This window comes from Gallus gallus, chromosome 1 (assembly GCF_016699485.2).
Source record: "Gallus gallus isolate bGalGal1 chromosome 1, bGalGal1.mat.broiler.GRCg7b, whole genome shotgun sequence".
Taxonomy (NCBI): Eukaryota; Metazoa; Chordata; class Aves; order Galliformes; family Phasianidae; genus Gallus; species Gallus gallus.
Window position 1 is genome coordinate 176,917,364 of NC_052532.1, and position 27,419 is coordinate 176,944,782.

Genomic DNA, 27,419 nt, shown 5'->3' on the forward strand with positions numbered 1-27,419 from the left:
TGCATACTACTGCCATACGTGATTACACACACTCTGGGTTAGCTGCTCCTCTCTTCTCCCACCCACTTCATTTACTTCTTTAACCAATACCACTTTCTCTCAATTACCACAGCTTCCAAAGCTCTTGGGCACCGCTCTGTCCTGTAGCACTACCACCACCACCCTGACCCAAACACTTCTAGTTACATCAAGCTCAGTTGCTGGTGTTTCAACAACAACACCCAGATATTTCTGTAATTATAATGATAGCTGAAAAACAGTTATTACATATGCATCAGAGAAACAAGAGAAATATATTCCCAATAGCCCTTCCCAGTTCAAACCTCTTCACTCTTCTACTACATGGAATTCACAAACAGATCTGTTCTCTCAAAGCTCATAACAAAGAAATTCTGTCTTAAGAATTCTTTGATAACAGACTCAACTTCTTTGCTGAAGGATGGAACTCATCAGGGGATTTAAACGCAGGTCTAACTTCTCACTGTGACTACTCTTACAGGAATGGAATAACCCTTTAGCTCCACTATGGCTCACAGCCTTAACATTGCAGACTGCAATTAACAGTGAGCAAAAAGCTTGCACAAATGTTAACTTCTACATTATAAGAACTAAACAGCTTTTCCCCCCCCCCCCCCCCCCCCTCTGCCTGTACATCATTAACATCCAAATGAGGTCCTTACCCAGAGTCAGTGCTGGAGCAATGGTTGTTGCTGTTCCTGCTTCAAGAAGAAAAATAGATTAAGAACAGTGAGGACCACAAAGCAGTTATGTTACTAACAATCGTAAATATTTATTCTGGTGTTTTGTTTCACTACATAACTTATATTACATTATGTAGCATCCTGAAAGCAAAGTAACTGTCACATCAAAACCACTATTTGTAAACCCTGGCCACGCAAAGTATAAAGCCTTCAAAACAAACAATTTTTTCTTATAAGAATCCATTAACAGCAAAGCTGATATAACATATCAACACTAAATTTCAAATAATTGAAGGTACGCAATTTGAAGCCTGATAATCCTATCAAGTATTTTTTTCAGCTATCTGACAGTACATAAAATGGATTTAAAATACAATGAAGAGGATTACAAGGTTTTTGTGAAGTGCTGTGTCTTAGCTTAGGATGACTGCCCCAGTGGATATTTGGGGTGGGGAACACACAGCTATGCAATTTCAAACTTTAAACAATTAGAAGATCAAAGAAATGATGCAAAGAGCCAAGACAGAAATAGTCCCAACACAGCAAGACAGGCTTTTGGTCTACTGATGAATTCATTTCTAACAGTGGAATCCCAAAGAACCAATCTATTCATTCATACGGATGCAGAAGAAAAAAGTGTTCTCCAAATATATTGAAGCCAAAATAGAATTCCTCTTTGTGCATAATTGCTGAAAAACAACTCAAGACTGAAAAGGTTCATTACTTTATACACCAATTTTCAGAGGACTACAGACTTAACTATGGACCTAAAAAAAAAATCCATTTATTATTTTCTTTAATGTTGGCAATAGAAATAAACTCACTACTGCAAGACTGTCAACACTAACAATTTCACACTGATTTAAATATTCTTCAGATCAAAACACATCTCAATCTCAAATCATGGTTTTGAGTCTCTTGGATGAGGAGGTAAATCACAAAATATATACACACAATAACATCCAGGATTCAAACGATGGCACAATTTATACATATGCCCAGTTACTGTTTTCTAGTAGCTGCATTTATGTTTCTGCATCATTGGTACTGCACACTTCTCATTAACTTATTTAACAGTTGAATTAAGTTGTTTATAAGTTGTATTTATTAACAATGTGACATAATATTCTGAGCTACAGATCTGAGTTACTACGAAAAAAGAACATTATGATAACCCTGTTTTTAGGTGCATATGGTACATTCCTTCACCATTGCTTCACACATCTGCTGTACGAGTGTTTTTCCTACCTGTACTGGTGCCGCCCAGTGTAAAGCCAGTGGCTGGTTTTGATCCAAAAAGTCCAGTCCCAAATCCCACTGAAGGAGCCGATGTAGTCGCCGTAGCAGTGGAAGAACCCAGAGTTCCAAAATTAAGTCCTCCTGTAGAGCTATTACAAAATAAGACTATTAACATTTATTATTTCTCAAAAGGAAAAATCCAAACCCCCTTATTTCTGTTTCCCACACGTCCATTCACAGAGGTGAATGGACAGAATACAGCTGACCAGCACAGTCAGAGCTCACTCCAACCAAAGAGGAATCCATCTTCCTCACTAGTACAGCTACCTAGAAGCCACTGCTACTGTGCCACGGAGTCCAGCACCTGCTAAATACTTTGCTGAACTGACACATCTGGTTAATCCAGCCAAAAACTTGCACTTCTCTATCAGTTGCCTAATGATTTCCCCTGAACTACAGGAACAAGGGAACAAGTGCTATTGCCAGAACAAAGACGACAAACCTACAGGAACATCTTTTCAAAGCACACTGTGAGTACACTTAGATATGTCTAACCAGAAACCTCAACACACATTACTTCATTCTGAAGCTGTAAGCATACAGACACATCACACCAACAGCACAACGTTGTTCCTGTTTCTTGCTAAGACGGGACAAAAATGTTGCCCATAAATGCACATCACAGATGACCCATATCTACACTTCAAATATTTTCTTTTCTAAAAATACATTGAGCAATCCAATTAAAGAAATTAACTCCCAGAGCTATTTTCACAGGGAAGATACAGGAAAGAAAGGAGAGACTCAGAACCCAGCAATCAAAAGAAAAACATCTATTCATTTTGGGTAGCTACACACTGTAGAAATCTTATGGCAAACACAGGACAAGCCTTACATTTTGCACAGAATGCATTAAGTTACTGCACAAAAGATATGGGGAACACAATAATTGTTATTGAAATCACAGGTACTAGCAGCCATACAACTCTAAGATTACAAGATTTTGGTTCTTAATTGATGAAAAGTGATGTGAATGATTTCTTTATAGTAACTTCCAGCTCCCATAGGCAGGCCTCTTGATAAACTACACAAGTTTCCTTCAATTGAGACATTTGGCACAGAGTACAACAGTAGTAATGAAATAAAGCACGGTTTCAACTTCAACATAACAGTGTTGACAGATTGTTTTAAGTTTTGGATGTTTCATACCCTCTCTTTATTCCCTCACCTCCTCTCCTTTGGTATGAGCACAGCTCCTATGCCTAACAAATTAACCACAAGAGCTAATACTTAAGAAGGATGCTGCAGTTTTCTACACTGTAAGTTTTGGAAATAACTACACAACCATCCTGTTGTGTGGGTTTCCCTTAAGGGTAAGTGGCTCAGGAAACAGAGGCCAAGATGTCAGAAAGACAAAAGCCAACTAACTGCCCAATCCCAAAGCTCAGAAATCTCAAGATGCCAAACTGTAGCAGCACATCCTAATTGCTTATCAACCTGGATACACAACACGATGCTTCTCTCACTTGCTGAGAGCTTATGTTTCTCATCTTTTCCTACTACAGAAAAGGCTGATTTTTCTATGATTTTTTTTCTCCAAGTTTCGGCATTCCAGTAGAAGAAAGCTGAGGTGCAACTGATGCAGCTCAGCACTACGGGGGAAACAAAACAACAGTAAACACAGAAACATTGAAAAATAAAAGTTTAACTAAGCCAAAACATAGAGGCAAACCTATGGCAGCACAGGAAAGCATGGACCACAGGGATTATTTACTACCTGCCCACAGATGGAAGGCATCACCTTGGCATGGTGGCTCCAAAGGAAAATGCTGACTTTGGAGCTAGAACAAATCAAAGAATGGCTTAGGCTGGAAGGGACCTTACAGCCCATCGAGTTCCAACCCCTGCCACGGGCAGGGTTGCCATCAGGCTGCCCAGGGCCCCATCCAATCCAGCCCTGAACACCTTCAGGGATGTTGCCCAAGTACATTGTGGATGCCACAAGTGCCTCACAAAGCACCATACCTGGCTAAAGCTGGATATGGAGTACACTAATAAATGAAGTATTGGAACTACCAGTGATTTAACACAGGAATTACACGGGCTGCCATACCATACTCCTTAAGACACGAGAATATAAACTGTGACTGATCACAATGATCTGAAATAATTTATGATTAGACAACACAGTGAAGTCCCATTTCCCCCCAAACCTGGCAATATTGCCTTCGGCCCTGCAGACAAAAGAATCAGCTTCTTCTTCAAGTCTTAAACACATTTTCAAGTAAGCCATCCCACAGGGCTGCTCAACATTCTTTCACTAACCATCTAACAGTAAAAAGGCCTCTTCTTCTGCGATACTCCGTGACCAATAGCCCTGAAGACTCATTCTACTCATAGAAATAAAGATATGAATAAAAATACCAAGCACACCTATGCTGTTAATTAGCACCTGTTACATATTTACCTTTTTTCTCTTTTTACAGATTAAAAAGCCAGCTAGAATAGTAATAAATAAATAAATAAACACCTATAAAAACATTTAAATGCTACAGGAAATTTGCACTAACTGCAACCAAATGGAAGAAGTTCTCAATGGTATGTATGGTAGTACATTTAAAATAATGGTTTGGAATAAAAAAAAGTATGGACTATTTTACTCATAGGAAATCAGTATTAAACAGGCATGGGACAAAAGAAACTCTGAAAAATTCTTTACAAAACCCACAGAAGTTTCACTGTAGGGGAAAGAATACGCACAAAAATATCATGAATCTGTGAGGATGGGACAATTAAGGTATGAGAAGAGACTCTGAAGCCTTGCCCCTTCCATAAGTGGTTCCAAACAGCAATAATGCCCTTTAACCCACAGAATCACAGCATGCCTCGGGTTGGACAGGACTCCAAGGATCATCAAGTTCCAACCCCCCACCACAGGCAGGGCCACCAGTCTCCAGAAGATGCTCTTGGATAATGGAAGGGGCCCTTAAAGGTGACTGAACTCAAACGATTCTATGAAGATCCCCTGTCCCCTTCCTGCTGCTATTTCCTGCCAGTGCTTGGGGGCAGGCATCGTGAAACATATCCATTCAAGATTCACGTCCTGAGTAGCTCACTTATGTTACAGTAATTAGTTCGGCACGATCAGATTTAGGAAGAGCTCCAAAATCCTAAGAAAGCTCCAAAGCTCCACTGTAACAGTCCTAAACTTCAGCAGAAACACAGCAGCAAGAAAACCAGAAGAAGCAGTATGCGTTAACACATCTGTACGCACATAAACGGAAAAGAAAAAACCAACCCTGGAACTCAGCTATTATTGAGACCCATGCACGCTAACAGGGCCTTTAGAAGAGCCCCGCGCGGGTCAGCGCATAACAGCGGCGCTCCGTTTCCCCGCACGCACCGGGCCGGACGGAGCCCCGCGCCGAAGGGCCGCAGCACCGGGGCCGTGCGGCCACCAAGGGCCCTCCTGCCGGCGGGGCCGGGGCTGCGGCCGGATAAGTGCCCAGAAATCCAAGCGTGGGGCTGCCTGCCCGCCTCCCGCCCACCCCGAGGCCTACGCAGGCCGGGGCCGGCGGCAGGGCCCAGCCGATGGGGGTTGCGGGGAGGGGGCCGCGTTACCTCGGCGCGGTGGTGCCGAAGGAGAACCCGCCGCCCCCACCTCCTCCTCCAGCCCCGGCGGCGGCGGCCGCTGCGGAGCCCAGGGTGCCCGCGCCGAAGGAGAAGCCCGCAGACATGGCGGCAGCAGTGGAAACGGCACGGAAAGGAGCTGAGAGACGACGTCAGGCGGCGGCGGCGTCCCGGTAGGGCGGCGGGGGCCTCCCGAGGCGCGGCGGTGCCCTCAGCGCCACATGGCGCCCCGTAACGCCTCCGAACGCGAGGGCGGCAGCGAGAGAACGGGCGGGCGCAGAGCACGCTCCCTCCGCGCGCCCGCCGCAATGCACCACGGGATGGCGGCACCGCGACCGCCCGCTCTTAAAGCGACAGCGCCTCGCCCTGCCGCGGGTGGCCGGCCCTGCGCCTCGAGGACCGCTGATGGGCAACCGGCCTGTTGCTCTTCTGTGGGTGTAACGGGAAATGGGACTCGGTAAGGACGTGATTTTAATAACCTGTGATGGCTTACGGGCATCATCACTCAATCATTTGAAAACTCAGTGCTTGAGAAGTCGGTAAAATAAGTTCGTTCTGTATAAAATCTGTATGCTGCACCATTTTTAACTGAGCTGACAATGCAGCAAGGCACACATAACCCATTCTTTAAGCTGCGTTATCATTTAATTGGTACCAGGGCTCTGTATGGCGGCACCCACACAGCTGAGGTGCGTGACTCACAGCACCGTATGCCCGTTACTTCAGTACAGCCTAAAACTAAACATTCCCCATTTGCCAGCACGCGTTGTGTCAAAAAGGGCCCATACCGGGGAGCCTCTGGCAGAAGGGTAGATGACATGTTCAGGTTGGTTATTAGGACAAATTTCTCCTCAGAAAAAGCAGTGATGCAGTGATGGAGCTGCCCAGGGAGGTGGTGCAGTCACTGCCCCTGGAGGTGTTCAAGAGCTGTGTGGGTGTGGCGCTGAGATGTGGTCAGTGGGTGCAAGGGAATGAGCTGAGGTTGGTCTGGATGATCTTTTACACCCCCAATGATTCTCATTCTGCTCCACACAAGGCATAAGGAACCAGGGAATGATTCTTTTTCCCCACAGTCTCCCTAATAGCAGCTGCCAGGAGAGGTTCTGCAGCCAGCACTGAGCTCCACAGCTCATAGGACTGCACGCTCATTCCCTTCTTCCCCGACCGCAGCTCCCAGAGGGACTCCCTGAAACACTGCGAGGCGCCACCAGACGCATTAAGGAAAAACACCCCACCATCATGCAGGCCCTTATGCTGCCTTCACACCCCCAATATGGCGCCACCTCCTGAAGGCGCATGCGCAGGAAGTCGTGACGAGGCGCTGCGCACCCTCCCGCCGCCAGGGGGCGCTGCAAGCAGTTAGGGCAGGCTCCGCCCGGCCCCGCCTCGCCCCGCCCCGGAAGCGGCAGTAGGTGACGGCCGGCCCGGCCCGGCGGCCGTACGCACTGTTTTCAGCCGCGCGCTCGGGGTCGTCATGGAGCACATCCGCACCACCAAGGTACCACGGCCTCCCTGTCGGTACCGCGGGAGGGGTGGCAGTGCTGCTGTAGCTGGGATGGTCGCTTGTCGGGGGAGGGGGGTACTGGGGCGTGTTCGGGCCCATCACGTCCCTGCCTCGCCCGTGTGTGAGGGTGTTGGTGCCTCCTTCCTCCGCCTCCCGACCGCCTTCGGGGCGGTCAGTGCTGCAGGGCCTCTCGGTCGGGTCGCTGCGAGGGTCGCAGCTTCACGCTGGGGGCTCCCGGGCTGAGCTGTCCTTTTTGTGAGGCTCTTCTTTTTGTTTCTTTCTATTTTTGTCCTATTGCTTTCCTTTATAATGAAAAAGCAATATAGCTTATATCCGTGTGTATACGTCTGAGCTCTTTCCGAGTCATAGCTTAGCGTTTTTATCTTCCTCATCAGCCCGGGCTGCCAAGTCTGCTGGGAGGACCGCCTTTTTCTCTGTGCTGCTTTGAGAATCGCTCAGCAGGCAGTTTGTAAGCTGGCAGCCTGGCTGCCGTGTGGGCTCATAGAGTATTTCAGCACGTTATCCTCATATTCAAGTCCGATAAATTTATAATCGGTATAAGTGAAATGGCTTCTAATTCTGAGGGAATAATACCCGAGTTAAAACTTGATACAAAAAATATATATTTCTTTTTATATATGCCTATGTGTGTATGTATAAACCTGTAGGATGACCTCTAGCAAAGCTATTCTAACTCTTCAATTAACTGGATTGGGATTTTTTTATTTTGTTTTATTTTTTGCCATGTTGGCAGGTTAGGAATAAGACTTCTTTATCAGCCTGCTTATAAACCTGGCACTCCTTATCTGGAAACTTCATTTTGTATTGTTACAGTCAGTAGTGAATTTCAAAATAAAAACTAGACTAGAAGTAAACTATCTCAATGATCTGAGTAGATGGTTGAGTTTCAAACCTGAATTTGAGACTACAGAGGCTGCAGATCGGGTCGCTGACTTCTTTGCTCCCAGTCCTTGTGCTAGTGCGTATTTTGGGGCCCTGCTGGGAAAATCCTTTATGGAACAATGTAACTGGTTGAAGAGAGAAATAGGCACTGTATCCAAGTTGTAGGATATGGAGCCTACAGTTGTTTCAGTTCATGTGTTGTCCTGTTTCCCCCCTCCTCTCCAATCTGCTTTAAAATGATGGGCTTTATGGCTAAAAGTAACGTGTCTTTTTGATTATAATTGTCATGCTTGCTCAGTTTTGTGTAAGCTGATGGTTTCTTGGATATCCAGGTGGTTTAAACTACATGTATGCTAGCTTGTAATTGTGATCGTCGCAGTTATAGGAGGCACAGTTACTAAGGTCTGGCCTTTAGGTGCCATACAAGGTCAGTGCGTGTGTAGGCATGAGTTGGACCCCATTCCAACTGCTGGGAGATTAATATGCTTTTTCTAATTTAAGTGGTAATAAGTCTTTGAATGATATAGTCTATTTTTATCTCATTAATTGATATAATGTGATTTTTCAGTATCTTTAATGCAGGACATCAGAGAGAATGTTAGCTTTCCTTCTGTGCTAATTTATTTGTTATATTGAAACATTTCTTTATTTTTGTTTTTAATCTGCAACTCCCAGTCCTAACAGGCTGTGTGGTTTCTGTCTCTTTCACAGGAATTGGGTTATGCTATCAAGGTATCTGATTATGTGGTATCTGTATCACTGCCTTGTTAGTGCTAGTTACTGCCAGAGCATTACTTCTACCTCCTCAAGTGAACTCTGTTTGCAGATGTGCTAAAACTCCATGGACGTATTCAGTCTCTTATGAATCCATTCTCTTCAAAACTGAACAAAGGATTTACAGAGCTTTATTTTTTTAAAACTTAAAAAAAAGAAAAAAGCAAGCATGTCCCTGAAGCAGGTGTGTGTTTATTTAGCTGAGTACCCATGGAGGCTGTATCTAAAATACTCTTAATCTGTCTGTGAGCAAAGTATGTCTAGAAATTGGCCTTCAGAGTTGGAAGACTTCAAGGAGTTGGAGTACTAATGCTGTCCTCACACAGAGAGGGAGTAACTGCTTTGTTACATGGAGAGGAAGAGAACTTTGCATGTTTGGATTCTGTGGGCTTTATTGCTGTGACACACCTGCAGCAGTTTCTGTGCACCTGTCAGTTTGCTGGGGAGCGCAGTGCAGATCTGCTGATAATAATTTCCACGTTTGCACTCTACTGTATTGACTGTGGTGCTCTGTATCTGAGCACTGGTACATTGCTGATTGCAGCATAACTTATTTCAAGTTGCAGATACACGCAACTTGCTTTTTTTTCCTTTTTCTTTTTTGCCTTCCAAAGCTAGAATACTGTAGTATTCTACTATCAGCTGTGAGCTGATGCTTGCATTTCATGCATCCTTTTGGATGCATTACATGGATTTTCTTTTTTATTCCTTTAATTTTCAAAAAGAAATTTAGCCTTGGCTAGATTGCAATAAATAACTGAACAGACAACTTTTTTTAGTGATTTGCATGTATTTTTAATGATCTACTAAGTCTGTACGTGTAAATTATGTCAATTGAGACCTGCCTGACATCAGTGCTGTAGATGTGAACTTGGATCTGAGTGCTGATCTTGCTGGTTGAAAGCCTTTGGAGCTCTGTCACGAGTGTAATGCAGGAGCATCAAGCTTTGGGCTTCAAATTGGTGCTAATGAGCCAATGCTGCCAAGAAACACAGGAACACATAGAGATAAGCCATTCACCCTGCCCCTTTCCGGTTTTACACACACAAATCATGTGATGGTTGCCTTAAACAAAGCAAATGAGCCACTAAAGCTAGGAGCACCAGATAAGATGAAGGGTATTTGAAAATTGCTTTGCTTTGAAACAATTCTGATGGAATGCCAGGAGAAGAAATGTGTCCTGGGAAGATTCAAAGTTGAAGTCTCTTCACTTCAAACTCAATAATGGTCCCAGCCTTTCTGGGAGATATTTTTCTATTTCTAATATAATGTTTGCATTTCAACTTGTTTTATCTGTGAGGAGAATTTGTTGTAATTAAGACTTTTAGAGTTGGGAATGATATAAACAGTAGTAGAGGAGGCAGGAGAGCATTCTTTTTATAGCTGTGATGAGGGTGCAGCCAGCCATTTGGGGAAGTGTGCATCTGAGATGAGCTGTTAATACAGCCCTGATGTGTGGGATTGCTCCCATAAAATACAGCAATGTACGTGTTTAGAAATTCAACTTTATAAAAAAAACCTAATACCTTGATCTCTCTTACCAGTAAATAACCATAACAGCTAAGTATTAAGTTCTGCTTTCTGCCATATTTTTCTTACAGGTAGAGCACGTGAAATTACTGGATAGGTTCAGCACCAGCAATAAGTCTCTGACAGGAACTCTGTACCTTACAGCAACCCATCTGTTATTCATAGATGCAAACCAGAGGGAGACTTGGGTAAGGATAACAAGTGCCCGTGGCTCATAAGTGTGGGCTTTTCGGGTGCATTTGTTCTTCCTGAACACTGACTCTGTTTACTAAAATGTTTATCTAGGTTTAATTATTCCCTATGCTCTCCTTGTCCATGATATCATAGTAACTTAATAACTTAGATTGTACTCTTGCATGACGCTTTTGCAGTTGAAATCATATGATGTTGAAAACAATTTTCATGTTCCAAGGTTGCTGTTGTTTCTTCTCTATAACCTTCACTTGTATTCCTGACCAAATGTGTAGTGTGTTGTTGTTTGTTTTTTAACATCTGACTTGCACTGAAGTTCATAGGTGGTGTGGGAGATTGTTAGATAACTTGAGCTTTAGGTTTAAAGCTTCTGTATTACCTTTATCATATCAGATCCTGTCTGGGTTAAATGAGACAGCAAAATCCAACGAGTTAGGTTTGGTGATCCTGTGCACATTTTCGGAGGGTTGTGGTGTTCATCTTTAGAATGAAAGAATTCTGAGGGGGTTGCAGCTCCTTGATGACTGTGACCAACGCTGTACAGGCAAAGTACAATAATTCCCACTAGTTTCTCTTCGCAGTTCCCTGGTGGCACATGTGTGCATCAAGTTCCGGCTCCCACTGTAGCACAGCTATGTGAGGTCATTGCCCCCCAGTCTGTGCTTCTCCAGGATGAAATCTCATTTCCCTGGGCATGCTTTGCAGTTTTTTCTGCAGGTGGACTTTCTAACACTTAGGCACATAGCCTGGTTATCTGTTGTTTTCAAGAAAAAAGATAGCTTTTTCAGTGATACGTTCTTGGATACAGTGTAACACCATACGAAATTGTACTATTAATTATCATCCTTTGATATGAAAGGAGATGTTGGGGAGAACTTCAGAAGTTTTGTGTCTGCTTGTGCACCGCTTTAAAGGTCTTACCTCAGTGATATGAAATCTGTACTTTGAATATTGCATTTATGCAATGATAATGCAACTATCAAGCATAATCATAATAACGTCTCTCTTCAGAGGATATTCTCTTTATAAATGCATAGTTGGCAGCATAGTTTTCAGATAACTAATTCCGATCAATATTTATGAGGAAGAGATGATTGCTTTGGTGAAGTAATTGAAATGCTGTTGAGAACATCTTGTTCAGATGAGGTAATGTATCTGTGGCTTTCTTCCCAGGATTGAGCAGTTGTTACTTTCTCGTGCATTTCCCAAACTTTCTGTGGATTTAGCACAGATACCCATTCCTGTGAGTCTTTTGCAAAAGTAGTTGAAAGTCACTTAGCTAAGACTGTCATGTCTACAATGGATAATAGTGCAGGAGAGGTTTCTGTTATCCCTGTGAGTGACTTGAAGTTGTACTCTTGGCTTGAATGTTAGAAAGCTGATGTAAGTAGATGACTGATGCACAAAATATTAAATGTTAACTGCACCAGCAGGCAAACAATGCTAAATATTGTAATTCTAAAATTTTCACTGTCTTCCATATGTTGTTATTTTCTCTGACTCATTTCACAATTCTGTGAAGCATAAGGAAGCATGTTTTTCTAGCTCTATAACAGAAAAAAATAATATATAAAAGAAGTCAAACAACTTGTATCCAATAAGGTGGGGTCCAAATAAGCTGTTCAGTTAGCAGAGCTATAGAAATTACCCCTGTGGAGTTCTACTTCTTGCTTTCTACACTCAGAAGGATATATATTATGTCTTTGTTTTGTTTTTGTATTTTAATGTAAGGTGACACTTCAGAATATGAGGAAAGAATGCCAGAATTGGGTTTATTCTTCTAAATATATTTTTTATAAGATTGACAAATCTAATCAAAATCCATATTCAGCCAAGCTTAATCTCTCTTATCTTTGATCTTGAATATAGTATGCTGTTCTCATTTTTCACCAGCATGCTTAACACTGTGAGTTCTTATATGCCCTAGATATTACATCATCACATTGCTGCAGTGGAAAAGCTTCCCTTGACTACTTCTGGCTGCCCCCTTGTCATCCAGTGTAAGAACTTCAGAGTAGTCCACTTTGTTGTTCCCAGAGAGAGAGATTGTCATGACATCTACAACTCCTTACTGCAGCTGTCAAGAACAGGTGAGATTTCTAGCTGCAAAAGGCTTTGTGGTATATGCCTGGGTAATAAGTTGATGAGAAAAATTCCATGTTTGGGTTTTGTTTTTGAGAAATGTGTATTAAAAAAGTTTGATATGTTAAAAAGATGTTATTAATGAAGTATTAATCTGGACACAAATTCAGAAACTTGTGCTGTCTGGTGTTTGTAGCTCACTGATGTCCAAGAGAATGCAACATTCCTGTAGATTCTGCATTTCAAGTGTTATCATTAATTATGAACATAAATACATATAGTCTCTTTAAATTGATGTGTTCCATAGGTTAAATGCTACTGAACAGGTACTAATGTTACTGATTTAATGCAACTTAAAAAAAAAAAAAAGAAAAGCTGAAGTTTTGATGCTAAAATAACACTATCAATTTAGTTTTAATAGAGACTCCTGTCACTTAGTGTGACCGTCTACATTTCTTAATATTTAGAACAATATAAAATGCTGTCATACGTAACATGAGTGGTGTATTAGAAAAATACTAGAAAATATTTTGAAAGCTTTTTCACTTTAAAGAAAACTTTAGCATTGCTTTTAGTGTTCAGTAGATTTATGTTTGTTTTTTCACCTCTAAAGATGGTGTCTGCCCTTCCAGCTTTTGTGAAGCTTTTTCTAATAATAGACTATTTTATTAGTCTTCATTTTGTGACTTTTGCCCTAATGACTTCACAGATGTCCCTACTGAAATAAAGCCTGTTCTTTCAGGAGGGCTTGTCTAACCTACCTTTAACTGGAATTGTCTGTTAACTGTACAGAAGCTGCAGAACAAATATTTTAGAAGTGCCAACTATCTATTAACTCTGTCTCAGAATCATGAAGCCTGAAATTTAATGGTTTTAAATCAAAAGAGGGGAAATACAAACTAGATATGAGGGTGAAATTCTTCGTTATGAGTACTCATACAGGCTGCCCAGAGAGGCTCTGAAGGTGTTGGGTGGTGACCCTGAGCGAGTGATTGAGTGGGAGGTGTTCCTGCCTGTGTCAGGGAGGTTGGAATGGAATGGGCTTTAATGTCCCTTCCAACCCAGATCATTCTTTGATTCTTCTTCAATTCAAGCTTTGTCAATTGTGCTACCTTGTTTACCCCCCTATTTTGGGGGACAGCTCATTACATGATCTTATTTTTCTTCACCTTTTAGCAAAATATGAAGAGCTGTATGCCTTCTCCTATAATCCAAAGCAGAATGAATCTGAGCAAGCCAAAGGCTGGCAGCTTATTGATCTAGCGGAAGAATATAAGAGAATGGGAGTGCCAAATGATTACTGGCAGTTGTCCGATGCAAATCGTGATTATAAGGTAAGGGTTGTAGTGGAGAAAATATTCTGCTCTGCATCTGTTTTTTGCTTTATTCTCTGGCTCTGGTCCAACAGAAGGCACTCTAATACTATGAATTCACTTGGCTTGCATTACAAGCAAAGAACTTCCAGGTGGAAAGAATTAACTCCTTAATCAGTAGTCAGTCTCACAACTGTCTAACTCAAGTTTATTTTAAAAGGCCTCATTCAGAGTATGTCTGCATGGATGCGTATGTTCTTTGGAATTGAGTAGACTTGATTGATTGAAGCCCAGCCCCAGTGATTCAGATGCTCTGCAATTTTGCTCTCCTCTCTTAACTGAGTGAGACTCTACTTTAGGATCTGCAGTGCTGGATGTGGTAGTTGGTGGCTCTGGTGCTACAGCTGCTTCCCAGAATGGATTTTGTCCTTCTTTGTAGTCTGCAACTTTAAAAAATGATGGGAATGGCTTCGATGTCTTATTTGGAACACATTCTCAATAGTTCTACCAAAAAATTGAATTCTTAAGGTGAATGTAGGTATAGCAGTGCTTTTCAGCAGTGATTGGTTGTCAATTTGACCTTAATTTATAACTTTTTGTCTATATTTTCTCTTTGGAGATGCTTACAGTATACAGACAACTATGTTGGAGTTTTAACTGCTCTCAAAACTGGGTGCAACAAAACTAGTGTAGAATTTTGTACATGATTACAGATCTGTGTACTGTGCTTTTATTTTTATATGTGTATACATTTATATAAATGTGTATATGTACATATAAGTATGTATATGTGTGTATATATATGTATATGTTTCAAATATACCTGTATCTTTCAGATCTGTGAAACCTATCCTAGAGAACTTTATGTTCCCAGAACTGCAAGCAAACCCATAATCGTTGGTAGCTCTAAGTTCAGAAGCAAAGGAAGATTCCCAGTGTTGTCCTATTATCATAAAGATAAAAAGGTATGGTCTGTTTTCTTCTTAATGTCAGTGGTCTGAAAAGTATTTCTCAACACTTGCTTACTTACCCTGAACTATCAGTAAGTACACTGACTTGAATTAGGACAGTGTAACTCATGATAACCTTAAGTAGGGCTGACATTAGTAGTGTCTAACAAGATGCTGAATTAAGCTAAGCCAGTTTAACAGAAATCCTTCAGTAATCAGTTGAATCTATTAAAGCTTTCAGAAACTGAACATAAGACCAACTAAAGATAGATTTTTGTCAAGTTCTTGATAAATTGAGAGTGAAGTCTGTTATGTCAGAATGGGCAAGGGGAAAGAAAACCTTCCAAAGAATATAATTTATCCATTAAGGAGTAATTTGCAAGGAGAAAAGTGAGTTAGAGAGTGAAAAGTAAGATTTTTGCAAGATTGAGTAGACAGTGGTATGAAGCAACTCCTGCCTGCCTCTAGACAGGTGTGTCTTTGAAGGGAGAGCAGGATTTTCACCTTGGTGAGCTGAAGAATTTTTGAATTAAATATTGAATTAGTGGATATATTTTGCAATAATTACTAATTGGAAAATGTGCCTGATACCCTCACAAGGGTAATAGATTGTCAAAAATCATGTGGTGAAAACTACATCAGGCTGTAACATGTACTTGCAACAATAAAACCGTACATAAAATAGTAAAACTAACTGTAATTTTTCCTATTAAGATAAATTTGCTTTATTAAGGTACTGAAGTGCTTCTTTCTAATTTTTGAGCCTATACTTTTTGAATTTTTGCAGTTAATGTTCATTATGTGAACTAATACCTTGCCCATGTGGATAGGTGTGGGGGGAAAAAAATGTTTTGATAAAGCCTACAATTTAAACCTGAAGTTTTGTCTGTTTTAAAAGCTGCAGGTTGAAATACCTATCAGTATGGTTATCTGTCAAATAAAATTGTTTGGACACCTTCTTAAACTTGCAGGAAGTGTTTTCAGCTACTGATATTAAACTGATGTTGACCTGTTATTTGTTTCCTATTGTAGGCTGCAATTTGCAGATGCAGCCAGCCTCTCTCAGGCTTCAGTGCCAGGTGCCTGGAAGATGAACACATGTTGCAAGCAATCAGTAAAGCAAATCCTTCAAATCGCTACATGTACGTTATGGACACCAGGCCAAAGGTACGTAGGTCTGCAGACTAGCCTCTCTTCCTGCACGTTAGAGCACTGAGATAACTCTTAATCTTCCTAAGTTATACGTTAAATATGACTATATTGGCTATTCCTTAAAGGTAAGGATGAGCATCAATATTCAAGTGATTAAGCACTTGATTTTTTTAAATAAGTCAAAATGCGTATACGTGATCGAGTTGATGGTTGGACTTGAGCTTGAAGGTCTTCTCCAAGTGAAATGATTCTATGTAGGTCACTCCGAAAGTAATGCTTCCTATTTATTTTCATGGAAACTACAACAGATAGAAAGGGAACAATAGCACTCAGCTACAAAACACTATTTTTCGGTGTAGGCACCACCATTAGCTATGCATTTTGGCCAGTGATAAACAAGAGCCTGCATGCTGCACTTGTTTAAAAATGTATATATGTGCACGGCTGTCCAGAATGTGTTTTGCTTCTCACACTGTTATCACTGCTGAAATGTGCCACCCACCACCTCACTGTACTCACACCCAGTATTTGGTCTCCAAAAATGTTCAGCAAAGGTCAATGAATGTCAGTGAATGCATTTTTTTCCATGTAGAGAAATTCAATAACACACTTTTGTTTCATATGCACTTCTGTGTCAGGCACCATTTTGTCAACCTGCCCCTCTGCTGCCATCTGTGATGCAGCAATAAAATATAACAGGATATTGGTGGGAGTGTTCAGCCTCTACTGCCATACCACCAACATCTGCCTCTGATGTTATGGGCCAACATAATAAAATAGGAGGCATTATTTTTGGAGCAGCCTTTGTATGATTCTATAATTCTGAGTATGTTAGTGATTTATTTTTTTTAGGGAGGTGCATTTATAGTATACTTAAAACTCATGTAAGAAATGAGTAGTCAGAATGAGATCCAAGCTGTTTTAACAGCTAGGAATGAAAATTTTTTTTTATTAGGTTTACTGCTGGGGACACAGAGGAGAGAATAGGAAAATCTCAAATGTGTTGTTCAGATGTCAGCTTTGAATGTAGACTTCACTTTCTGTGTACTATGCCTTGCTTATACTTGAATGTTGAACAAACTGTTAGTTTTCTAGACGTGATTCACTGTATGTGCTCTTGTGTGCTTTTTGCCCCGTGTATTCCACTGAAATTGCATGATTTTAGTCCCTAATTTGACATTTTGAGTGCTGATTTTCAATATTTTGATTTTGTTCTTCTTAGCTTAATGCAATGGCAAACAGAGCTGCTGGGAAGGGCTATGAAAATGAAGACAACTACTCTAACATTAGGTTCCAGTTTGTTGGAATTGAAAATATTCATGTAATGAGATCCAGCTTACAAAAACTTCTGGAAGGTATGTTCTAACTGTACTATAATAGTGTTTATGAAAATCAAGTAAGTATTCTGACGTACTTAATAACAGTTTAAACTGCATTGAGATTTCAGCATTTTATCTAAGCTTCATGTTTAGCACCAGCTGACTGTGTTCCATTCTGTTAGTGAACTACCTTAAAGCCTTGCTGTTAAACTGTAAACCCAGTGAATGGTTTTACATTGAAGAAAGAACTGAGTGGCACCTATGTTGAATGAACTTAATTACTGTGTCAGTGGCTTATGGTTAAGATCTCTCTTTTCCTAGTATACATGCGTATATACATACAGGTATGTGAATATGTTGAATATATTTGTAATAAAATAGTTTGTGTGCACAATATGCATCTTTGTTTATAGAACACTAATTATTCAAGGGGCACTTGTGCAGAACTCAGAACTGTATGGTTTGTACAAAACTTGAACCCTTAGTCTTGGTGAACCACTCCTATGCTTGTAGATGCATCTTACAGAATGTTGGGGGGGGGGGGGAGGAGGGTGGAAACAGGTGACCCAGTTTACAGTATGGTGAAAGCAGTGAGGCAGAAATCTGTTAATGGTATTTTTCTAATTAGTTTCCTTAATGTTTTACTATGGTAAACAGCTGAAAACAAATTTAAGACACTTGGTGGAATATTAATGCTGTAACTAGAGTACAGTAGCAGAAGTCAGACTTACAAGTGTGGCTAATAATAGTGTGTTTATATAAGCACTTGCCTTCTAGAATTATCCTTATATTTCCAGCCATGGGGAAGCCTTACACTTGTCTCTCTTAATGAAGATGTTCTGGCTACGTTGGTCAAGAAATTTTACAGGCCAGTGCTGTGGTCTTGCATCATTTTCACTGAGCCTGTGTCTACTGCTAACCTATTTCTCAGGCATTCTATGTGAAATAATACTCAAGCTTTGATTATGTATTTTTGTGGTTATTCCAGCATATACTTTATTGAAGGGAAAGATGAGCAGTGTGAGCCTGAACTTCAATTTTTTGGAAGTATATGGTAATCCTTATTTCTCTTGCAAATCTCTTCAGTTCCAGAGAACTAGCTCATAAATGTTGGTTTATTTTAAGGTACTGCTCCTGCATAATGAAGTGATACACGAGCATACGCCTCACAGTAAAGCCTTAGACTTTGTTTCCACTTGATGTAGCATCCTACCAACAGATCCTTACAATGTATTTTTCTTTAATAATACTTTTCCTTAAGGATAGAATATCTTTTGCATTTGAACTTGTGTGGAGAATTGGTTTATGTAAATATGTAAATTGAATAATAACAACAAAAAAAACTCTCAACAGTTCTACAGTTGTTCTCTAATTCAGGTTTTGGGGTAAATGGACACAGTTGTTCCAGCTCTGTTCAGCTGGTCTGTAAGTAGATGTATTTTTAGTTTATCTTCCCAGCTTCCTCCATTTGTATTTGTTACCAAACAGACTTTGCAGTAAGAGCTTGCTTGCTAAATCACTTCACTTTTGAACATTGCTATCTTTGTCCCTTCAGGCTTTCTTTGAGATATGCTAGGCCTTAAGGTTGAGGGATTGGTGAAGTGAGGTGTTTTCAGATTTTAGAAAGCCCTACGTAACAGCAATAAGACAAATGATTGGAAATTTATGATCTCTTGGATTGCTTAATCCAATTGCTGTTGTTGCTCTGAATACATTGAATTCTACTTTTCACGTAGGAGTAGTAGAGGCAAAACATGTCCTGGCAGTTTTCTGTTGCTGGTGTTTGTACAAAGTTCCTATTCAGAGAAGTTTAATCTGAATTGCGCCATGAATCTTCTCAACAAAGTCTTGTTGACTTTCAGGGACGTCTTTTAGTAGCTTACTTTCAACAGGGAAATTTAAAACCTGGAGCTGTTTCAGATGATGGAGTGGCTGTCCTGCGTTTCCTCTACACTTTCAAATGCTGTTCCTAATGCAAAGATGCTGTTACTGATTACCTCTTGGGATACTGGAAAGGGAAGAGAAGAGGGGAATGGAATCATGCATTCTGGGGAAAATATGAAATATGCATCATTAGTGGCAGGAAGGACTTTGAAAACTTAGAGAGACATGTAGTAAGTAACCTTACAGACCTCTGTAGAAGTGGAGTGCTAGTAAGGTGATCAGGAAGGAAATGCTGTGTGAGAAAGATTCATTACTTCAAATGAGGAAAGTACCATTTAACTTCTGTGTTTGGGCTTTCTTCTAGATATGCTGAACTGAACGTTCCCTAATCAACAGTGTGATACCAATGACCCTATTCTTTCAAGTCTTTCTAACTGGGGCTGTACTCGGTTTTATTTATAACAAACAACTGTTCTTCTTTCAGCGTGTTTCTGATCCTAAGCTCTTTGTCTGCCTGACTTCCTTCATAATCTAATGAAAGGGTTGAGAAGACATTTGCTTGCAAATGGAGTACAGGACAGGATCTTCGACAACTTCATTCTTTAATGGAGCATGTTAGGGGGCTTTTCAGTCTGTTCTTCTGATTCAGCTGCTGCTTTAAAGGTCCTGTATACAGTGGAACAAAGCTTCTCAAAAACAGTCATCTTAAGTGTGGACATGAGGACTACTCTCCCGATGGGCAAACTGTCTATCTCTACAACACTGATAGAAGATTCTTTGCATAGACTACATTTGTGTCTATGCAGTCCTATTAAACAAAAAAATTGACCTTTGTATATTCATTTGAAAATATGCTATTACTTGTCTGAGAAGTTTGAATTCAGATAAGCAAAAAGGTATTAAGTTTTCTGCATTGGCAGTTCAGCAGCATATGTTTGGAAGGAAAATAATAACCGTTGTGATCTGCTGCATATATGTTGATGGTGGAAGTGTATTAACCAAGTGTTTTGAAAGTTAGATGGGGTGGGGTGGTTCTTTGCTTAAAAATGAGCTATCTTAATTTACCGTGCTTCGGTCACCAGGTTCTGACTGCAGGATTCAGTCACCTTGTGATGCCCCTGCAGCCTGAGTGTAAGGACAAATGTGTCATGGAACAACATAGTCCTTTGGGCCCATGTGTGTGCAGGGCATGTCTTTATGATGGGATCCCTATAGCCAAAATTATCTTGAAGAATAGTTATTGTGAAGTAGGTTATTGGCATCATTAAGTAGTTTACCATCTTTTACTCTTGGGAAACTTAAGGGAGTGGAAATGATTGTTTAGCACAAAGGTGCTAATGCAGTTTCTTTGTTTCACCCTTAGTAATATTAAATGTCTGTGTTAATTCACATAAATAGGAAATTAATTATTGGTTCTTTGCATGTGTTTTTTATTTTTACCTTGAGTTATGATATGATAGAAGTCTGGAAATAGAAGATACCGAAGTATTTCTTCCAAGCTGAGAATGCTGATCAAAAGCTGATTTTTGACAGAAGTATCTGGGTGAAAGCAAACTGAGGGCTGGCAACCTGTTTATTTTGTCGCTAACTGCTTAGGCTTTAAGCCTTAAGCTGCGGAATGTAGGGGTGTGAAGTCATGAATAATGCTTGTAGGTATTGCCTTCTTTGTCCAGTCTGTTCCCTGCAGATGTTTCACTTTCCAGATTTTTGGGGGACGTTTCTACTTTATCTTGGAGTGGTGGACCTACTTATGTGCTGCTGTGGTTTAACAGGTATATAGAAACACAGGTAGAGAGAGTTTTTCACAAACTGTTAGTGTGAGCAACTTGAAAGTATCTGCTAGTTCTCAGATTCCTCCACTCCACATGGAGGATCTTTCAGAAGCAAAACTTTTGCCTAATTATACTACTTTATTTTTTTCAGGGACCACAGAAAACTGGCATGGTTTTTGCTGATTTTACTGGTATTTTATAGGTCTTGTATCCAGGAGTATGCCAACGTTTTGTTATTTCATTGTACTGTGCTTTGCTAGCTCTTTTCTTGTAGTTAAGGAAGGAAGACCTATGGGCTTTAGAAAAGGTGCTGCATTACTTGGAAATTTATCATTTCTTGGAAACTTGTCTTTGTTATAACATTCAGCAGCAGCTAGCATTATGAGTCCTCCTGAGCAATAGGGAGTATACCAAAACTTGTGCAATTGAAAGCTAAAAGACACATAATGTGGGTGCACGAAAGCTCCAGAAGGCAGTTTTATTGTTGGTTGGTTTTTTTTCTTTTTTAGATCTTAGTCTTTGTTACATCAGGGTGCTTGTGTGAATATGGAACTGCATCACACAGTGACTTGGGGAATTTTGTCCTTGACTTTCCCTGCTGACTCATTTCCTCCCCTAGTTCTGCAAGGACGAGGTCATCTGTCTCATTTCTGAATGAGGGGGATGGTAGCATCCCTGTGAGAAAATGTCTGGTCTACCTCTACACCTCTTGCTGCTATACTGCAGCAGCTTGCCTTTAATGTGAGTTCTTCTCTTCTCCCTCGGTTGGTCTTACTGTTGTGGGATCGACGTGCACCGTGGGAGAATGGTGAACGTCAGTCAGTACTGTAGTACGTAAGTTCTGGAGGCAGACAAAACCTGCATGGTTTTTAGTTTATCACCACCTCCTTGTATTGCACTTACTTTCTTCTTCTTGGCAGAGCAGAGGGGGTGATGAAACACGTTGACTGCTTGAAACTGTACTTCTTTTTTGGCTTCAGTTACTTTGTTAGTACTAGTAATAATTTGTAAGTATTTCTGGGAAGCTCTTTGGCATTTGTGTCCCTTTTCTTGATAGGATAATGGTTATAGCTCCCTGCTGGGGGTAACCAATGTATTTACTTTGAATGGTTTGTCAGATACACATGAAGATCTTACTCTAATCACTTGTCATTGCTCATAGTTCTGTGGAGTAGAGTTCTGGATGAAAAACATACTTTGTAATGCCTTTCTCTTAATCATTTGAGTGTGGTGGTTTTCTAAAAGAGATGTCAAATCAGTGTAGAACATAGAAAAATAGTTTTATACTGCTGAATGCACTCTTTCCATTGCAGGATGTGCTGCAACTACTTACAGCTTTCTCATCTTTTGTTTTCTTTCAGTCAGTGGCACGAAGGGTTTGTCTGTCAATGACTTCTTGTCTGGTTTGGAGAATTCTGGATGGCTGCGTCATATCAAAGCTGTGTTGGATGCTGCTGTCTTCCTAGTCAAGGTACTTTGTATGCTGCTTTTGTTTGAGGTCAGGTTGACATGCTATAATACTGTGTAAAATATAAATCTCTGCAAATACAATTTCTTTTCTTCACAGAGAGGGAATGGCTTGAAATAGCTTGCTTGCTTTGAATGGCCTGGGTTGAAAAGGACCTCAAAGGTCACCTAGTTTCACACCCCTGTTATGTGCAGGGTTGCCAACCACCAGACCAGGCTGCCCAGAGCCACATCCAACCTGGCCTTGAATGCCTCCAGGGATGCGGCATCCACAGCCTCCTTGGGCAACCTGTTCCAGTGCGTCACCACCCTCTGTGTGAAAAACTTCCTCCTAATATCTAACTTAGACCTCCCCTGTCTCAGTTTAAAACCATTCCCTCTTGTCCTGTCACTATCCACCCTTGTAAACAGGCGTTCCCCCTCCAGTTTATATACTCCCTTCATGTATTGGAAGGCCACAATGAGGTCTTCCCAAAGCCTACTCTTCTCCAAGTTAAACAAGCCCAGTTCCCTCAACCTTTCTTCATAGGAGAGGTGCTCCAGCCCTCTCATCATCTTAGTGGCCTCCTCTGGACTCGTTCCAGGAGCTCTGCAACATTCTTGTGCTGGGGGCCCCAGACCTTGACGCAGTACGCCAGATAAATAATGCATCTGATATGCTGTTTTAAATCCCCCATGATTCTTTATGGTTGGAGATTGTAAATATGCTAGATAATATGTAGGGATTTTTTTTAAGGCTGTTTGGTCACCATAATGGGAGATGAAGGGATTCTTTCAGGTACTTATGTAACCAATTTGAAGGTAGAACAAACTTTTACTGTACTTGGAATAATAGGACTTATGGGGGGGTAATTGCAGAGAAGATGAATTGGTAATGCTGACTTCACTTAGAAAGGAAATTACACTGATTGCAAAGAATTTAAAGGAACGCTTGTCTATGTCATGGAGGGCTTGATGTGAAGGGAAGGAAAAAAAAAGACACGCTCTTTTTTCCTACATGAAGTAGCAAAAGATACCTTAATTAAAAGTGGGTGCTTCTCTTAAAGATCAGATGATCCTAACGTATTTGGGTTAACAAGATTTAAATTCTTAGCTGAAGCTACTGACTGCTTCCTCCTAGTCCTTGACTTTTTGTTTGTTTCAAAATTGTCTCCTATTTAACGTGTAGGGAACTTCTTTCTTAATATTCATTGTGAGGATCTTTCTAGTTTTATAAGGGGTGGAAAGAGAAATGGGAACAGCTGTAGAAGTTCCTGTTACCTTTATTAAGGAAGATGGTAAATTTCCTTTCTTTAGTAGGGAGTTTGCTGCAGTTCAGTGCAGAGATCCCTAGATTTCTGGTGGCAGCTAATAACTCCTCCCATAATATTTTTCTTGCACTGTGATATAAAATAGGCAATGCTGCGAGTTCGGAATAAATACAGCTTTTATATGTATTTGTTTGCATTGTTCAGACACAACAACAGAGCATTCACTAAGGAAACAAATGTTTTGCAGGCAATAGCAGTTGAGAGCGCGAGTGTGTTGGTGCACTGCTCTGATGGCTGGGATAGGACGTCCCAAGTTTGTTCTCTTGGAGCTCTCTTGTTAGATTCCTATTACAGAACAATCAAGGGGTTCATGGTAAGGAAGCTGTTGTATTGTTGAATTGTTTCTTGCTAAATCAAAGAATGTAAAATGTTTGTGTGGAAGTGCACAGAGTAACTGAAGTGATGTTTGTTTTTCTAATTACAAATATGGAACCATATTTGCAGAATTTGCGTTAGAAATAGTTTACAGTAGGGAAGCACTGTGCATTTAAAATAATATAAGAGACTGAAATACAAATAGCAGATTGTTTTAGGCACCGTGTGGAAATGCAGTAACTGCCTCTTTGATCTAAAATAACAAAAAGCTTACCTCTGAAATGCAGGCATTCTGAAGTGCTTATGAGATAGACAGACTAAATTCTAGCAGCTATGCACTTTCATTATTTGTCCCAAATCAACATCACTAAAATCTGAATGACATCCCTTCCACACAGCAGCACAGAGACCTGAACATATCTGAGCAACCTAAAGTACTTCATCCTCCTCGTGAGAGAAATGAAGGATTTTAGTGTGGTTATTTAAAATTTCAGAGTAGGAAGATGGACTTTGTCTTTGACATGGCTTGGCGTTATGGGAACACTTCAGTTCCATTCCATGTTGCATTCCATGTATTCATTACAGACTAACTGCCACAAATAATACAAGCCGCAAAAGCTAGAGTGAGAAGGAATTGGTGGATTAACTAATCATGGATAGTGGGAATGTCAGTAATCTTTAAGGACCTCATCTAATCAGTTATTTTACTTGTCCTTAGTCCTCGCTTTTGATTGGAAGTTTTGGGAAACCTTCTGCAATGAGCAATCAGTCCTCTGCTCCTCTAAGTGATAAAACAAGCTAGTGTTGATATTAGCAATTTTACTGCTATAAAACGTTAAGATGTAACTGTGTGATTTAATGGAAATTGTAATAGCAGGAGTGCAATACTAAACTTCTTCCCATACACAGCAGTTAATTTTTTGTAAATTGATAATTCATTTATGTGACTCCATTTAGATGTGAAACTGTGCAGTATTCATGTGCTTAAAGTATGTCAGTTCTAACAGTAGGTGTCTGATTGTCAGCCTGTTCAGCTCTTCTTACTAATTTTAGAAATACAACTTGCACATCTCGTGTAGGAAAGAAAAAACCTTCCAGGAAATGAAGGAACTGTGAAATGATACACAATTACTCCTACTGTAGTTAAATTGAGTCGGATTTTAAATACGGTACATTGATAACCTGTGAGGTTAATTCTGCGGGGATGCAAGACTTAGTACAACTTTGCATTAACGTTTTGTGTTTTTTACCCTCTAGGTCTTGATAGAGAAAGACTGGATTTCTTTCGGGCACAAGTTCTCTGACAGGTAGTTTGCTCTTCCAATGCACAGAAATGTATACAGTGAACCAAAAAAAGACAGCATTTTGCTTTAATACTTGGGCATGTGTATTAAAGAAAAAAAGGAGAAATGTGTGCATGTTAAACTACTGTATTGTTGCTAGAAAGCTTGCAGTGAGTAAGCTACTTTCAGTAGACGTTGCACTTTGTGGATCGTTATTTAATTAAATACCTATTGAGTAGCTGTTTTATTGCAGGCATAAGTCTCTGTTGCCTTGCTCTTAGATGTTTGGATTTGCATTTATCCTTACTTGTGATGATGAAATAACTCACTTTTTTAGGAGCTGTGTGTGATCAGGGCAAGTTAAAAACAGAGCTCTTTGTATCGTCGGGTGTTGAGTTGTCCAGTTTTCAAAGTTAGGTCTTCAGTGTCCAAATCGAGTCGTATCAAATTAACATGCTGTAGTTAAAAGAATGTAGTTGCATTTGTTCTCAACTGCAAACTTAAACCAGCGCATCTGTTCATGTTCCAGGTGCTGTCAGTTGGATGGTGATCCAAAAGAGATCTCGCCAGTGTTCACTCAGTTTTTAGAGAGTGTGTGGAATCTGACTGAGCAGTTCCCACAAGCCTTTGAGTATAATGAAGCTTTCCTCCTTCAGATCCATGAACATGTCCACTCGTGCCAGTTTGGGAACTTCCTTGGAAACTGCCAAAAAGAACGAGAAGAACTGAAGTAAGCAGAGGCATTGTGTCTGTTTGTTTGTTCTGGCAGACTAAGAACTTCTGTGAATCTTCTCTAAATTGAACTGGCAGGATAGACAGCACTGTGAAGGGTGCTGAAGAACAGCAGTGCTTTTCATGCTTTTGCATGCTGAATGCTTTTTTATATAGCTGTGGGAGATCCCTTGCTCATCTTTTGTAGGGGAAGTCAAGGCAACTTTCTCCCTCCATTGTACTCCTGGGTATTCTTAAGTTGGAAGCATCACCTCATTGCTTCCCCTATTCTGTTTTCAGGCAACTGTAGAATTGTTTACCTTTCTGATAGTAATTACTCTTGGAAGTATTGATACGATGTCTCAATGCTTTCAGTTGGAAAACTTCTGGAAAGTTTTCAACCTCTCATTTCCGTCTTTAAATACTTAAAAAGCATTTATTGCAATGAGGAAAAACTTGCACAGCACAATTTCTTCTATAACTGATTCCTGTCATATGCTAATGTTGAACAAAAATAAGTTCTACTTTTAGATTTTGAATTAAAATACTTTAAATTCTTTCTTTTAACTTCTTTAAAAAATAATCAAAGATGGATTTACTGTATTGAATAGCTTCTGTGTTTTACTTATAGTCAGTGTCTTGATTTGATCTCTTGTTGCCTTAAGGTTAAAAGAGAAGACATATTCCCTGTGGCCTTTCCTTCTAGATGAACAAAAGAAATACCAGAATCCTCTGTATAATCCAAGTTTTTCTCCGAATCTAACTCTTTTGGAGCCTAATACTGTGTCATTCAATTTCAAGTAAGTTAGAACTACATACCATACTTTCCTTCAATTTTGTTTGTTACACATAGTTAAAACTGTCTGCTACATGCAGGTTTTGGAGAAATATGTACCATCAGTTTGACCGAAGCATGCATCCCAGGCAGTCTGTGTATGATCTTATCATGGACATGAGTGAACAAAATAAACAACTGGAGGAAGACATTAAACAACTGGAAGCTGTAAGTAGTACAAAATAAGTGTATTTACTTGTGATTTGTTCTTCAAATTCATGTAAAAAGCCTGTAGTAATGCTGCTAGCTTTTATATGAATGTTATTGTTCTGTGTCCCAGTCCTTGCTCTACATAGTGTTGAATTCACCTTTTCACTGTATGCTTCTGTGCTCTTAAATACATGATACAGTTATTTGGTAAGGCAAAATAACTTGTAAAACTGCTTCTACTACCAAAGCAAGACTGGAGGTGGTGTAGTATAGGTTGAATTTGTGGAACATAGCTGTAAACAGTGGTGCTAAACTAAATAGGCTAAAAATGTTTTATTTCAGCTGTAGCTACTAAAACAGGAGGCCCTAATCATTGTCCTTCTTTCCTTAACTACATATGCAG

General features: G+C 40.3%; 2 protein-coding genes across 8 annotated transcripts in view; one reads left to right on the plus strand and one right to left on the minus strand.

Moving 5' to 3' along the window:
• Positions 1-5,892, minus strand: part of NUP58 (nucleoporin 58) — a 39,990-nt gene extending 34,098 nt beyond the window's left edge. For 4 of the 6 annotated variants that reach the window (XM_040700150.1, XM_015278007.3, XM_015278013.3 and 1 more), the window contains exons 1-3: positions 5,562-5,892; positions 1,950-2,089; positions 681-719 (exon numbers count right to left, since the gene is read on the minus strand). In XM_040700150.1, the coding sequence (XP_040556084.1) occupies positions 681-719; positions 1,950-2,089; positions 5,562-5,677 (295 nt within the window). In that variant the 5' untranslated portion in view covers positions 5,678-5,892. The remainder of the gene's footprint in view (positions 1-680; positions 720-1,949; positions 2,090-5,561) is intronic. The other 2 variants (XM_040700148.2, NM_001030829.2) reach the window with 1 other exon arrangement.
• Positions 5,722-27,419, plus strand: part of MTMR6 (myotubularin related protein 6) — a 28,950-nt gene continuing 7,252 nt past the window's right edge. The window contains exons 1-13 of one of the 2 annotated variants that reach the window (XM_046914468.1): positions 5,722-6,027; positions 10,353-10,469; positions 12,401-12,563; positions 13,732-13,889; positions 14,705-14,833; positions 15,851-15,985; positions 17,193-17,325; positions 22,307-22,416; positions 23,910-24,035; positions 25,295-25,344; positions 25,850-26,050; positions 26,697-26,831; positions 26,908-27,034. In XM_046914468.1, the coding sequence (XP_046770424.1) occupies positions 13,836-13,889; positions 14,705-14,833; positions 15,851-15,985; positions 17,193-17,325; positions 22,307-22,416; positions 23,910-24,035; positions 25,295-25,344; positions 25,850-26,050; positions 26,697-26,831; positions 26,908-27,034 (1,200 nt within the window). In that variant the 5' untranslated portion in view covers positions 5,722-6,027; positions 10,353-10,469; positions 12,401-12,563; positions 13,732-13,835. Of the gene's footprint in view, positions 6,028-6,980; positions 7,069-10,352; positions 10,470-12,400; positions 12,564-13,731; positions 13,890-14,704; positions 14,834-15,850; positions 15,986-17,192; positions 17,326-22,306; positions 22,417-23,909; positions 24,036-25,294; positions 25,345-25,849; positions 26,051-26,696; positions 26,832-26,907; positions 27,035-27,419 lie in introns of those variants that run through there. The other variant, XM_417132.8, reaches the window with a different exon arrangement.